Raw genomic sequence first — 14386 nt, 5'->3', positions numbered from 1 at the left:
GATAGCTGAGGACTGAATTACAGTCTCCAAAGCTGATGTCCAGTACTATTTCTGCTGTAGTCCATCCATAGACTCAGTAAAAAAGGTAGATAACCTTTTACAGATGTCAAGCCAATTAGATAAGACTACAAAAACTGCCTAACATTTTGTTTTTAGTTTAGAAGAAAAAGATTTCTTTAAAAATATGTTCTTGTAAATTAATTCCCATATATTCATGGACACAGCTGAAGGTTCACAACATTAAACCTTTCAAAGAGCAACCACCAATCACCTTCTTTATTAAATAAGAATCAACCTCAGTGCAGGGCACCACAGGCCTACTGAGGTACTGCCCTTGATTGGAATTACAGAGGCACCTGAGATGCAGCACAGCATGTGTCTGTGTAGGGGCAAGGAAGAGAACAACTGTAACAAATCAAGTGAGCACAAAGAATCAACACTGGCTGGCAGGGGAAACAACAGAATGACTACATTCTGCTGCTATCCAGCACACTAAGAGATATTAATGAAAAATAAATGTGAAACATTGGATACACTTTTCAAAACTTTTATATAACAATGAAAGCCAAACAACATTAGACATGTCTACCTATAAGACTGTGGAAGTAAAGAGACCTAGGAGTGATGGAAACTATTCAGGGCTTCTCAAAAATTGCAAAAAAAAAAATTATAGAAAATAGCTAGGCAAATTAAGCACACAGCTAAGTAGTTGTTAACAGTCATTGGATCACTTTAATCCAAGCATAAAAGGATATAATACCACAGTGTCTGTAAATTTAGTAACTTGCATTTTAAATCTGAAGGCAGGGAACAGATTTTTATAACTTTGGTTTTCAAGTAACAATGTCTGTACTTATGAAACGTACATTACAAACTTCTCCTAGGTCCTTTTCAAACTTCTCACTGTCTAGAGACCAGTGAATTCTGTATCTCCTCCACCAAAACCCAGGTTCTATAAAAACAACTGTGTTTGTGGAAACACCCAGAGCCTTAACTCACCTTGCCAGACACAATCTTCTCGTAAATTTGAATGGGCTGATCTGCAAAGAATGGGGGATATCCAGCTGCCATTTCATAGATTAACACTCCTAGTGCCCACCAATCCACTGCCTTGTTGTAACCCTGAATGAAATGAAATATGCCACTGTTAGTACAGGTTCTAACACAGGTTAGGATTTTCAGTATAGACCTATGTATTTATGCAATACAAAGAAAGCAAATACATTATTGTTCATTTAATGCAGAACTTACAACCTGACACCAACCAAACTGGCATTCACAGATTCCAACAGCAATACACTTAAAACCTAATACAGCAATGACAGTGAAATAGTGATGGAAATAAAGCATTTTGCACACATTCCTCTGATGAGTGTCAGTGATTTCTTTACACTCCTGGGTAAATGGGCACAACTTATTTATTTAAAATCAAAACAGTTTTTTTACAGACTGATAATTCTTCAAAGCTTAAGGAAATTTCATTACAACAACATACATAACAACATTTCTTATATTGTACACTGACACCATTTTGCTTGATTATCCAGAGTTTGGAACATTCCGTTTCATATGCAGTTAACCAGCTACAAGAGCTTAAAAGTTTAGTTAATTAGCTGTTAGAGTAATTTATGATCTGATCTTAAAAGCCTGAACCTTAAACCATTAGTAGGTCCAATTCAATGTTAAGAAAGACAAAGAAACCACCAAACCCATCCACTTCATATATGTTCTCTGAGATTTTTTACAAAGCTCAGGGCTCAGACTCAGCCTTTAAGGAAAATCTATTGTGAAGACATTGTAGTAGATGCATTGTAATTTTTTCTGCTGTTTTAGCTGCACAGGGGGAAAACATGCAAACAACAAACATTTTTCTCCAAACAAAGTATTTTTTTTCACTTTTGATGATCTGTAAAGGGTATTTAATTAATACCCTTTAATAAAGCACATGTTAAATATGTACTTTAACATTATGCACTACGACTGTTTTATAGCATAAGCAGTTCTACATTTTCCATTTGCAAAACATACAGTGCTGCAGTTAAACAGCTATAGGATAAATAATTTTTTTTAAATGTTGGAACACTTAATGCAAGTAATGGACACACAGATCTACAGTCAGCTAAGACTGCATGTGCTTTACGTGTAAAACCAGTGGATTGTCATGTTTGATTTGATGTCAAATGCCTTAAACCTGAAACTCTGCAACTAGTTATGTAATGACAACTGATTCATCCCATACACAGTTCTTGTTCTAGTGTGTTAACACTTCAGAATGTAATCACTCAGATCTGTTCTTCTGATAAGGATGTTAGTTAAATAACCTAATCACAGGTTCTTTAAATCTCTTTGCTCCTCACAAGTTACATGGCAAGCAGATGTAGGAAGTTTGGTACAGTTATGTGAAAATTCCTTATCTGGCATAAGTTTTGGCATACTAGACAAGTATTTACAATGCAATGACTGCATTTTGTGTCATTTGTCAATCGACTAATCAAGATTTAATTTTTGGAAGTATCAGCAACTGTTTATCCCTCAGAGCTTGAAAACTGGGTGAGAAGCTTTAACTGCATCAAATGCATGGCTGAGTAACAAGATAAAGTACCTTGCTGAGAATTATTTCAGGTGCCAGGTATTCTGGAGTCCCACATAACGTCCAAGTTCTGCCTTTTACTCTTTTTGCAAAGCCGAAGTCCGTGACCTGTCACCAGAAGAAATAAATTGATTGTAAGTGCGTTGCTACAAACAAATTTAAAATGAAGTACTTTAGAAATATTTTGAAAAGCCATTTTTTTACAGGGGAAAAATTTCTCAATTTCTCAAAGCACATAGTATCATATAGTCAGATGTGTCTTTATTAGTCAGTCTTCCTGGTACTTCTAAGTCAGATAAATAGGGCTCATGATAAAATTAATAAAGAACACAAAATATGTATTATCACCCTGACATCAGCTTCTATTTATAATTTAAAAGATCAGTAAACTATGGTTTACTAATCTTCCACATGTACTGCAATTACATTATTATTTTTTGTTACATTGTAACATCAGACTGTTTGTAATGCTGAAAATTTGAAGAATATAAATAAGATATTTATCTTTTCCTTTAGTTAACAAATAAATGAATCACAAAAAGGATCAATATATCCCCCAGTCTTGTAAATTTTGAATTTTATTGCATAAGTGTATAAAGGTCATATGTAAAATTAGTGTGGGAATAAGACAACATAGAAGAGGTCTTCCAGTAACTTCTGATTCTGAGTATCTTTGAAAGCATCATCTGAGTCAAGTTTGTTTATTTGAGGCCTGAGGGGGGGAAATGTAGCAATAACTGTATCCACAAATGGCAAGTACTTGGACATTATAAATTCCTCATTTCACTTGTCATGTTTTCTACAGTAAGTTTTCAGAACTCTGTATGCAATATCACACTGTCTGTGGTTTTGCCTGGACCATATTGCGGAATACGTACAGAACCCAGGTAATTACATGTGGAATTCTGGGATCAGTTTCAAGCTATTAAGTCTGTGCTTGTTTCTTTTGTTTACTCCTTCTTGGTTTCAATTTCAACCCATTCCTTGAGAAAACATACTGTACCAAATGAGAATCACTGCTAATTATACAATAACCTGTGCTGATGTTGCTGTACATTTATGTCACAACTGAAGAAGCCAAACTATCAAGGCAGCTTTTTTTCATTTTTGGTAGAAACAACAGCATCAGCAGCTGGAACTGAATGGAGTGGGTGACATGCTGACTGGAGAGACCTGCTTCAGTCAGCAAAGAATAATTTCTGTGTTTGGGAATGCACATCAGTCTATGTATGAAGAATACACTGCAGACATGGGACAAACAGTAATGGCTTTAAAATACAAAAAGAAAATTAATTTGGAGCTGCAGCATCAACATATGAACACAAGCCTCCCTCTGCCACCATCACAGAAACATGCTGCTGCACAGAGGGAGCTGCCAGTGCTGGAGTAAAGCAGTCACAGTAAATGGAGTAAACCAGCCATACATTAATGGTGCTCCCCAGCTACATTAAACTTGTATTCATCTTCTCCCTACAGTATTATCTTAGACTCCATGCAAAATTATCTTACAGTTATAAACAACATAAGATATGAGATATGAATTCTTTACACTTCTCTCAAACATTTTTATTATGTATTTTCTTGTTTAGATTCTGCTGTGGCAAAAGGTGACACAATGAGGGAAGAAGAACTTCGTTTTAAGTTTAAGAACTGCACAGCATTGCAGAGTGCTTGTTGCTGCACTCTGCCTTCCCATTTGCCATTTAGCTAAAAACATAAGAGATAAGAGGAAGATGAGAAGGTGCCATGAGAGGCTGTTGTAAAACAAAAGCTGTTCTTTGAGTACTGCAGTGCAGACCTCAACTCAGCTCCCACCCCAGCTGTGCTGGGAAGGCTCAGACTCTCCAAGGGTGGGATTCATCTGATGGACATTAAGTACTATCATGCCAGAGCTAATATCTAAGGTGGTTTTCCTAAACTCCTTATACAGACAGTGCAGAGAAACAGACATTTTAGGGCATCTTTCATCTTGTTCTAGGGCAGACGTATAAAATAGGTCAGATGAACAGAGCCATGTAATCACCTACTTCTCACCACAGACCCCAAGGGAAATCCTGACAACTGGCTCAACTGCAGACAGCTCTACTGTGCATACTTAATTTTAGTCAGAGGAAGTACAACCCAAGGGTTTTAACCATTAGTAGACTGTATGGCATTTGAATGCTCCACACAAACATGCTAACAGACCATTTATTCTAAACACATTTTCTCAAATTACCTAAATCTACACTGCAAGACAAAACTTCATCTCTAAATATATGAAGAATATCATACCTGGATGTATCCTTGCTGATCAATTAAAAGATTTTCAGGCTTTAGATCTCTGTAGATGAGGTCTAATGAATGGAGGTACTCAAATGTTAGCACTATCTGAGCTGCATAAAACCGTGCATGTGGTTCACTGTGAAGAATTAAAAGAATATTAAGTATCCCAATGCTATGCTAAGGTACCAAAACAACCACCTAACTGTCAGGGATAGACAAAGTAAGTATCTTTTAACTGGTTCTTTTACTGTGCAACAAGAAAGAGCAAAAACAAACATTTTCAGAATTGATACATACATTCCCTAAATTAATGTCTTGCAGCTAAAATACACATGCAAATCAAGGTAAACGTATCCCACAGTGCAGAGCTTTGACTTCAAATTTTACTTTCAGAAACTACCATGAATTTCAGTGACAATATGATAGGAATTCCAAGATTCTATCATGCACAGATCACAAATGCCTGTATTAACTAAATGAAAAATAAACAGGAGTTCTTCACGGCCTAATTTAAGTCCACTGAACAAGGGGTAAATGCACTTAACCCTTCAGAATTTTTTCCTCAATGCTAACAAATTTTACAAACCCCTCTTCCCAAATCAGCAAATTAGGATTTTTAAAAGGAATAGTGTCATTAATACTCTTACCTGAACCTTCCGATTCTTCTTAGATGTGAAAACATTTCTCCACCAGGAACATACTCCATTACCATGTATAAATTAGAATTGTCCTAAGGAAATTAGGGGGACAAGTAAACACACACAAATGCACATTAGGCATGCTAGAGTCTCTACAACTCCTATGTGGAGCACATTTTATTAATGAATGAAAATGAAAAACTGTAGCCATCCAATGACATTGACAAATGTAATGCAACATAGGTAGAAATTCTTCAAAAACTGCAAAAGAAGCATCATATATCTCAAGAAATATATTTTAAAGCAAATCTGATAAAGATAATTAGCGAGGTCCAGATGCAGACTGGTGTGTAAGAGACCTGATGGAAGAGAGGGTAAGATGCCCACTGCAAGACAAGACCTTGAACTCTTCAATACTTATAACTGACAACCTGAAGTATTCTTGTCTCCACAGCTCCTGCCCCAAACCTCAAACCTCTAAAGATTAAGGTAGAACATGTGTGCTCATTTAAAATTAAAAAAAGAAAAAAGAAACAAAGAAGGCACACATCGCTCCATAAACTAGAAAGCTTCTCAATTTCTTTACAGACTGACTAGTATGTACTGTCATTAAATTAGGAGCTTCATGTTAAAACTGTCCTTCATGGTTAAAACTGTCATTAAGACCTGCCTCAGGTATAAATCTCAAGCAAAAAGATCTGCAGAACAATTACAAATTTACCATTCTATATAGTGGTACAGAAGACACGCTTTGGTATCTCTCAAAGGTACAATGATGCCTTAAAGCTCCCTTGCTGTACAATCCAGCTGCCCTCCGAGAGAAGAGAAAACTCTGAGGAGTTTAACTTAATTTAATTTTTATTTTTTTATTTGGAGATATCCTTTCAAACATTACCTGATGAACGGGAGTATATGAAGTGTACACGAGTGCACTCCACTCCTACTCAAGCCCTGGCATCAGTGCCAAAAGAAGCATCTTTGAAAACAAAAATACTTGAACTATTGTACAGTAAAAGTTAAATATTTTAATATCTAAAGTGTAAGCATGCACTTCCCTGAAACCCAACAATTACTTTGAAAGTAATGAATACCTTAAAAGAATACTCCAGTTTAACAAGGAAAGGAAAGTTCACTGCTTGTAATATCCTCTTCTCATTCAGTGTGTGTTCTATCTGCTTCAGTTTGACGACCTAGGAGAGAAAAAACAATCTTCAGCTTAAGTGTGATATTTTATAGCTCTTGATAAACTTTTCAATGTTAAACAATTAGTTGAAAGCAAATTTGTAACTTTACAGAAAATGAAAAACCTTATGGATTCCTAGTACAGTAACAGCACCAAGAAAGGATAATTACTTTTTAAAGAGTAACACTTGTGTAATATGGTTGGCAGACAACTCTACAAACAGTGTTTCTTCCTATTTGCTGAGTGTAAGAGTCAGTAAGGAAAACCTGTCTGTATTTTCTATGAAAGGTTTAAGTTTATTATGGCCATACTTTCTCAGCACTTCACTAAAATCCATTTGATCTTTGGACCCTTTGCTATGAAAGGCAGGAAACTGTTTAGGACACACTTAATTATGAATTTTGTTACCTGTGAACAGAAGTAAACAGGCTTATGTTATACAGCTCACACATTAGTGACAAAACTAAGGAGAATACAAATTCAAAATCTCCATTTTTATGAACAAGTTACTTCTTATAATCCATTAAAATATTAGGGTGCTAACAAGGCAGCAAGTGGCAGGTTTCTGATCATTCCTTCTCAGCAATTAATAATCAGTTTTCTTGTGTTAGACCCCCACGGTGCATAATGAATTACATCCATTTTATTTAATCCCAATTGCACAAGATATCTATAACCCATTTTCAGAATGGCATGATTTCCAAGTAAAGTTAAGGTTTTTTTTCCTCACTCCACAGGAAAAGAGAAGAAAATGTACATGAGTGATCAAAACAAGTCTTCATTTATGTTTGGAAATCAAATCTAACTGCTATAAATAAAAGATAATCAAGATACTCCAACCCTGAATGAAATAATATTTAAATTTAATTTTAGAAGCAAAAAGTAGTACATATAAAAAAACTCACTACTGTTTTGAAATAAACATCATACAAAGGAAATAATGATTTAAGGAAATGAAACCTATTTTGAATTCCAGATCTTCAGGGTACAAAGAAAGTTTTGCTCAAATCAACTCATTTGTGGGAAGTATCTCCTTCATCCCTAAAAAGCTACAGTGCTGCAAAGATCTTGTCCATCCAAGCAAGAAAGCCAAGGCTCTTGTCTGTGAGGTATTCAGCTGCAACGCCAGACCAGACTTCAGTCCTGCTCCTGCATCTCCTCCCAGTGAGGGACTGCAGGGGGGTGGAGCAACACCAGAGGCTGAGGCTGCTGTTTAACACTTCAGAATGTCCAACTGGGGCTTCAGACCCAGCTTGTTCACACTTCAGCACAGACTCAGGGCATGGCCAGTGTCAGCTTCCCATATACCAAATGGTATAATGGCAGATTCTCCAACAGCTTGTTTGTGCCCAGGCTCTTGTTCAGGATTTTTTTCTTTCCAAAAACAATTACCTAATTAAACTAGCCAAGCAGTGGCATGTTACAGCCTTCCTAACTCAAGGCAGACAAAGGAATAAAATCCTTACACAGAAAACTCCAGGCTGCATCAACATCCATTACATTTTTTTCATGTTCTATGAATCGAGCATGAGATTGGATAACAAAGACATACACTGGATGCTTTCCCTTTTTTTCAAGCAAAATGGAAATGAAAAATTATAAGCAGCCTGCCCATTGTCTAAGTTCAGACATCTGGATGTTTTCTGTCATAAACAAAGAGACAGAAACGTATTCTCTATTTTTCTAACAATTAATGGAAGCTACTAATATATTTCTAATAGAATACATAAAAAATAATTATGCTAAGATAAGTTGAAAAAACAGGTATTTCATAAAGGAACACATCAAGATTTCTTATTATATACAAAATCATCTAATTTATGAAAGAAGACTGATGTCTGGATGCAAACATCTTTATAATCCTGGGAATTGTTTACTGCAAGTCCACTGCAGTTGTTAAAAATGTGACCTTTTTGCTTTTTCCAGATAACTTTCCAATTTTGAGAGGTAGTAATGAATTTAATTAACTTTTAAAAAAACCCAAAACTCCAAGTATTTTATGGCAGCTTTCTGAAGTAAGATGTTATTTCCTAAACTCCTCCAGTAATCACAAGTCAGCCATTCACAAAAAAAGGGTTCAAAGTAAAAAAACAGCTGAGACTCTGAAGTTTGGTGGTGGACTCTTTGTGCAGCACTGGGATTCTCTGCTGCAGGATGCCACCAGCCATGCTGAGTAATGCTGAGGCACATTTCCACATAGGTGGAAATGGCTGGGCTGCCTTTACTTGTACTATGCTTACTATGCTGGAATGTCATTTTAACTTCATTAGATTTTTTAAAAATACAAGTTAGATACCATTATAACAGGAGAATACTTTAGATGCAAGAAATGGGGTTTTCTATGCAAAAAAAAAAAAAAAAATCACTCTTCTGTAGCACAAAACCCCCAATGAATTATACCAACCTTCTGTTTGTCCAGTATCTTCATAGCATAATACTGTTCTGTGGATTTATGTTTCACCATCATTACTCTCCCAAATGATCCTGTTCCAAGGGTTTTTTGCCGCTCAAAATCATCTAGGCCAGCAGTATTCTATATGTAGGATATAATCACATTGTTTACAATAATACCAAAGAGAATTTTAACTGTATGAATTCAGTTATGGAAAAGAGTTGGGAAATACTACATTTAACAAAGATAACTATAGCCAACTACACTGTTATAATTTGATATCGGTCAGATTTTAAAAAAGAGATTTTACATGCCACTCATTAAAACAGAAGAATCATCATTTCTGTACTTTGTCCATACAGCTGTCCATACATGCTTAGTAAGGAACATCTAGCAGTAAACAGATCATGAATATAACATGCAGATAAATAATACCTTCATGCTTCATGATCAAGAATATTAGAACATGCAAAAGACCCCAACATCAAGAGACAGTTCTACATGAGAGTTGTCTGAAGAGCACATCCCCAAGTACATTTTCTCAGACATTCATTTCCATAGCATCTCAAATATTGCATTAGAACAAGAATCTTACCCAAAATCCCAAATTTCACAAGACTTCACTCTAACAAGCTCCTTAACCAGCTCCCAAGCACTATGCAGTAGTCTTAATACTCTTAATTCCACTTACTAGCATGGCAGAAATTATTAACATGGTAAATTACAGATGTGCCAATGCTTCTGGTATTAAAAAAAAGCCAACTAAAAACATGCCAATAGGCCTTGAGTCTTGTCATGTTCATTGTGAACATCATTCTCATAAGAGAAAATGTTCAGTGGGAGCATTTTATCAGCTCAAATCTGGAGAAGACTTGAGAATCTTTGTTGATAAACTTCGATGAAAGTGACAAAGCTGGCATTAAAATAACCTGAAACTCCTTTACAAATTGCACTAAAATTATTTCTGCACTACTCATTACAGACTGATAACATATTGATAACATTATCCAAAAAATGCAATACAGAAAATTACTGAATGCTTAAATGACTGATACCTGAGGGGGGCTTTCCCATTTTCTTAAAAAGTCTTCTTTGGCTTTGGCTAGGAACTCTTTCACTGAAAACACACAAAAAAGGTACATTTCAATTAATATAATTCATCATGAGTGCAATGGAGATGGTTTGTTAATAAAATATATAAACTTCATTATCAACTTCTTTCTTCAACTGATAATATGCTATTTTCACCATGGATGAAAGCAAGCATCAATGCCTCTAGAATTTCTACTGTATCTCCAGGTGATATCTAAGCTTTCTGCAGTAACTACATCATTCTACACAAATTACTTCAACTTTACCAGCTCTAATAGCTCAAATACTCTATAGGCAAGCAGGCTTTAAGGTGATGTCAGACATTCTTAATTCAGCTGGGAAAAAACCAAACACCTGACATTTATAAATAGCCATTCCACAAAGATTGACTTCTTATCTCTTTAAATGTTGCATTTTCTTTCAGCTGCTTGAGTGTAATGTCAATCTCATTGCTTTTTCCCCTCATCACCTTTATTTAAAGGCTGTTTGCAAGCTCAAGGACCAAATGGACAGCATTACTGCAAGCAAAGACAAAGCACAGGGCTACAACAACACTGCACATTAGGCATGCCCACAGTCAGAGAATATGCAGTTTTAATATTGATTTTCCATTGAAATTGAAGGAATGTACAATGGCAAAATTCTGGATGACTGTTTAAAATGTGCACCAAAATATTTTGTTTAGATCATCTCTCATCTGTTCTCTTTTTTTTGAATATCAATGCTCAGCCAGATCAATGAGGATTACTTCATGCACAGTCATTAATGGAGGTGTTTCAGACATTGCTGTGGTTCTGAAAGACTCACAGAATCAAGAAAATATCATACTGGTTGTGTGTTCTCTGAATCATTTCACATAACACAACTTTAATAACAGTGTTTTTTCTGTACTGTGACGTTCTGCCACAAGCAATTGCTAAAAATACACCGCAATATGCCAAGATTATTCTGGTCAATATCTAGCACTCTGTGTTTTAGCAACTGAATTTTACATTCTGACAGTCAAAAAATTAGGTTTATAACAGGTTGTAAACAAAACACTTGATGAATCAGAACTTCCTTGTACTTTTCAGTGAATACTAATGTTGACAAAGAAAACTTCAAAAATACTCTTCTTATACTGGTACATTTCCAGCAACAGTAAAAACAGCAGCAGCCCTGGAGAAGGCTGGTTGTAAATTATTTTTTTTCCTTTTTTCCCCCCTTCTTGGGTGTGCTATGGGACTTGATTATCACAAAACACTCTAAGGAGGTTTATGGCTCCCACTACCACTGGCTCTGATGGAGCACTAAATAAAATGGTAATTTCATAGAAGTTGTCAACAGTTCTGGCTGACCTCAACATTAAAAAAGTGTATAAAGCATGATATCCACTCAGCAATGTTATTTGAAGAGAAACAAGCAACATCATAGAGGAGGAACATATTCAGTACTCTAAACTTATGGTTAAGAAGAGCAATAAAAACACAGTTTGTATCAAAGAAACTGGTGAAGCAGTATTAAAACTAACTGAGAGTTAAAAATATTTTAGTGGCTAATCAGCAAAAAATGTTAACCTGTGTGTTGAAAATATTTCCTTTGTTTATAAGTTATAGAGGTTATTCATGTAATGACTTTTAATTATCCTAATTTGAAGATAGGACAGGATTTCCTGTGGCATGAAATAATTTTCAACACAAAAACGGGAAACTAGCAATGTCCAAATTCATGTTTGATGATCCTTTTTCCATTAGGAGAACAGAGATGACTTGATCAAGTGAGGAATACTGATACAGTTATTCAAACATCAATTTATGTCAAAGTAGCACAAATATTTTCTCTTAATGACAAGAGAAAAACCCCAAGAAAATCATTAAGATTACCAAAAAGCTGAGCCTTCAAACTTTAGCGGCTGTAGCTTAGAAGTGAACATTAACACTACATAGCATAACCACAACACAAAGTAATTACTTTTTTTTTAAATGTCATTACAGTACATATGTTTAAATATCCCTCATGCCATCTCTGTTCATATAAATAAATATTTTAAGTTGCCAGTTATTTCACATTGAAGTATGACTATTCAGTATTTATAAAAATATGCAATGACATTTACAGTCATTTTTATCTCTGTTCTACTTATGGAATAAAGAATGCTGTTTATGAACTAAATGTGATCCAGCTGGAAATATTCAAATTGTGGATTCATGAGAAAAATCTCTCATTTCTAGAATACCATTAAGCCACAAGCTCTCCTGCAACAAAACTCCTACATTGTTCTACTTTACTTTGGCCCTCTTTTCATAGAAAGCAGCATTGAATATAAATTTTCAAAATAAAGCTACCCAAGGGTAATAACTTATCTGAAAATCACTGTCTTTTAAAAACAGTTTAATGTTCTGTGCTCAGTTTTATTAAAATCAGTTTCTTCCTAATGACAGAGTACATTGAATTATGCCTGGTTCTCACTTTCAGAGGTCACCTGGGCTCCTACACCTCAACACAATTCCGCAGGTGCTTTCAAATAGAACTTAGGCAATTTAAGCGCATGCACTTCAGTCACTTCTCAAAACACAACTTGGAATTTGAACTTTTGAAAATTATCTCTCAAGCACAAAACAGCAGCTCTTGCTAGAGGAGAACACATTTAATTTCTACTTTCAAGTGCAGAATCAAAATTTACGCCAACTGGGTAGCAGTGGCTATTGGTATTACTGTGATGATGCAAACAAATAGGTGTAATAGATGATGACTTAGAGGTTTTCCTCAAGTGCACATTTTTAGCCACCTTACATTGTGATGATGTGGCTCTTGTTTGCTTTTCTAGTCTAAACTGTACCTAGCATCTGTGACTTTGGGCACTAATGAAGGAATGAGCATACCAAACGTCTCTATAGGTTCCCCAAGGGTTTGCAGGAACATTCACCCACACAGATGAGATGATGAAGAGAGGAAAGAAAGAGAAGAAGAAAAAAAAGTTTTATGCATTTCCACAACAAACACATAGAAAACACAAATACATTCCACCCTTTCCCCTCCCCACTCAAGAACAGACCCTGTAATAAACCAGCCCTTTCCCACACAGACAGAATGACTCATGTTAAATCACAGAATGTTTGAGCAAAGAAAGAAAAAAAATCACCATAGGCAGCTAAAATCAGTATGAAAAAAAAGATGATGCATCACAGAAATAAGCACAGCTTAGAAAACTTCAGGAGATCAAGTTGGCATCTTTAATTATTAAGCTATTCCAAGACATACACATCCACGGAACTGTTGCTAACAATAGTGTATCTATCTTCATCACAGCATGCTGGATCACAATAAAACCTGTAATCGGGTGATCTTCCCACTACTTAGCACTTTGTTCCAGAAGACAGCATGTGTGAATTGCATGGCATGTGGTAGATAGCAAAGAAATGGCAAGCAGTCTCCAAAAAAAAAAAGAAATCTCCATCAGATTTTAGTCCTATTACCCAATAACAGCAACTTGAGAAGTCTAATCTGCACAGCTGAAGTTACTGTATGCAAAGTGCAATGTACACAGGGATCTGGTATGGACACCATATGAGCATGATTTAATTTGGTATGGCTGTCAGAAAAAAGGAGCTAAGGATGTGGATATACAGGTTCCCATTAACACTGAAGAGCAAGGATCACTTGTCTGTGGCTGAGCAAAGTGAAGATGAGAGTGGGGCAAGGAGTGTATGCACAGACCAGCAACAAACACTGCTCAGACTGGGTTTGCTGGTACGTTGGAAGCTGGAGCGCAGGAGGCTGAAAGCAAAGCAGGAGAGCTGCTGCTCAAGAAAGGAAGGTACTAGAAGGAGACAGCAAAGCACAGGTAACAGCACCAGCACAACAAGGACCACAGCAGAAACAACTGAACATGGCAGGAAGAACACCAGCTGGAAGCAGAGAGGATGCATCCACCAGCTGTCCAGGGATCAGGCAAGCACAAACACACAGCACAAACCCAGCCCTTTGTGACCAGCACGAGCAAGCCTTGGCAGTAGAGGCAGGTTCTCTGCAGTGCAAACACCCAAAGCAGGACATTTGGTGAGATTCAGAAGAAGGTGGGAAGAAATGGAATAATGGCCAAGGACCACAAATGAACGGCTTGAAGCAGTCTTACAACTTCTGCCTGCTCTGGTTCACCTTGGTCAGAAGCAGTGCTACAACCACTACAACACAAGGCCTCAGCTACTCCCTTGCATATCACAGGGGGCTTGTGGAGAGCTGTACTT

General features: G+C 36.3%; 1 protein-coding gene across 3 annotated transcripts in view; it reads right to left on the bottom strand.

Annotated features, from left to right (window-relative positions):
• PRKACB (protein kinase cAMP-activated catalytic subunit beta) overlaps positions 1-14386 on the bottom strand; it is an 81219-nt gene that overhangs the window by 7716 nt on the left and 59117 nt on the right. For all 3 annotated transcript variants that reach the window (XM_066556096.1, XM_066556094.1, XM_066556095.1), the window contains 7 exons: positions 10124-10185; positions 9081-9209; positions 6585-6683; positions 5503-5585; positions 4865-4991; positions 2603-2698; positions 1000-1122 (listed from right to left, as the gene is read on the bottom strand). In XM_066556096.1, the coding sequence (XP_066412193.1) occupies positions 1000-1122; positions 2603-2698; positions 4865-4991; positions 5503-5585; positions 6585-6683; positions 9081-9209; positions 10124-10185 (719 nt within the window). The remainder of the gene's footprint in view (positions 1-999; positions 1123-2602; positions 2699-4864; positions 4992-5502; positions 5586-6584; positions 6684-9080; positions 9210-10123; positions 10186-14386) is intronic.

The sequence above is a fragment of the Molothrus aeneus genome, chromosome 9, assembly GCF_037042795.1.
Source record: "Molothrus aeneus isolate 106 chromosome 9, BPBGC_Maene_1.0, whole genome shotgun sequence".
Classification (NCBI taxonomy): domain Eukaryota; kingdom Metazoa; phylum Chordata; class Aves; order Passeriformes; family Icteridae; genus Molothrus; species Molothrus aeneus.
Note: the sequence above shows the minus strand (reverse complement) of the source record. Positions and strands in the feature narration are given on the sequence as shown.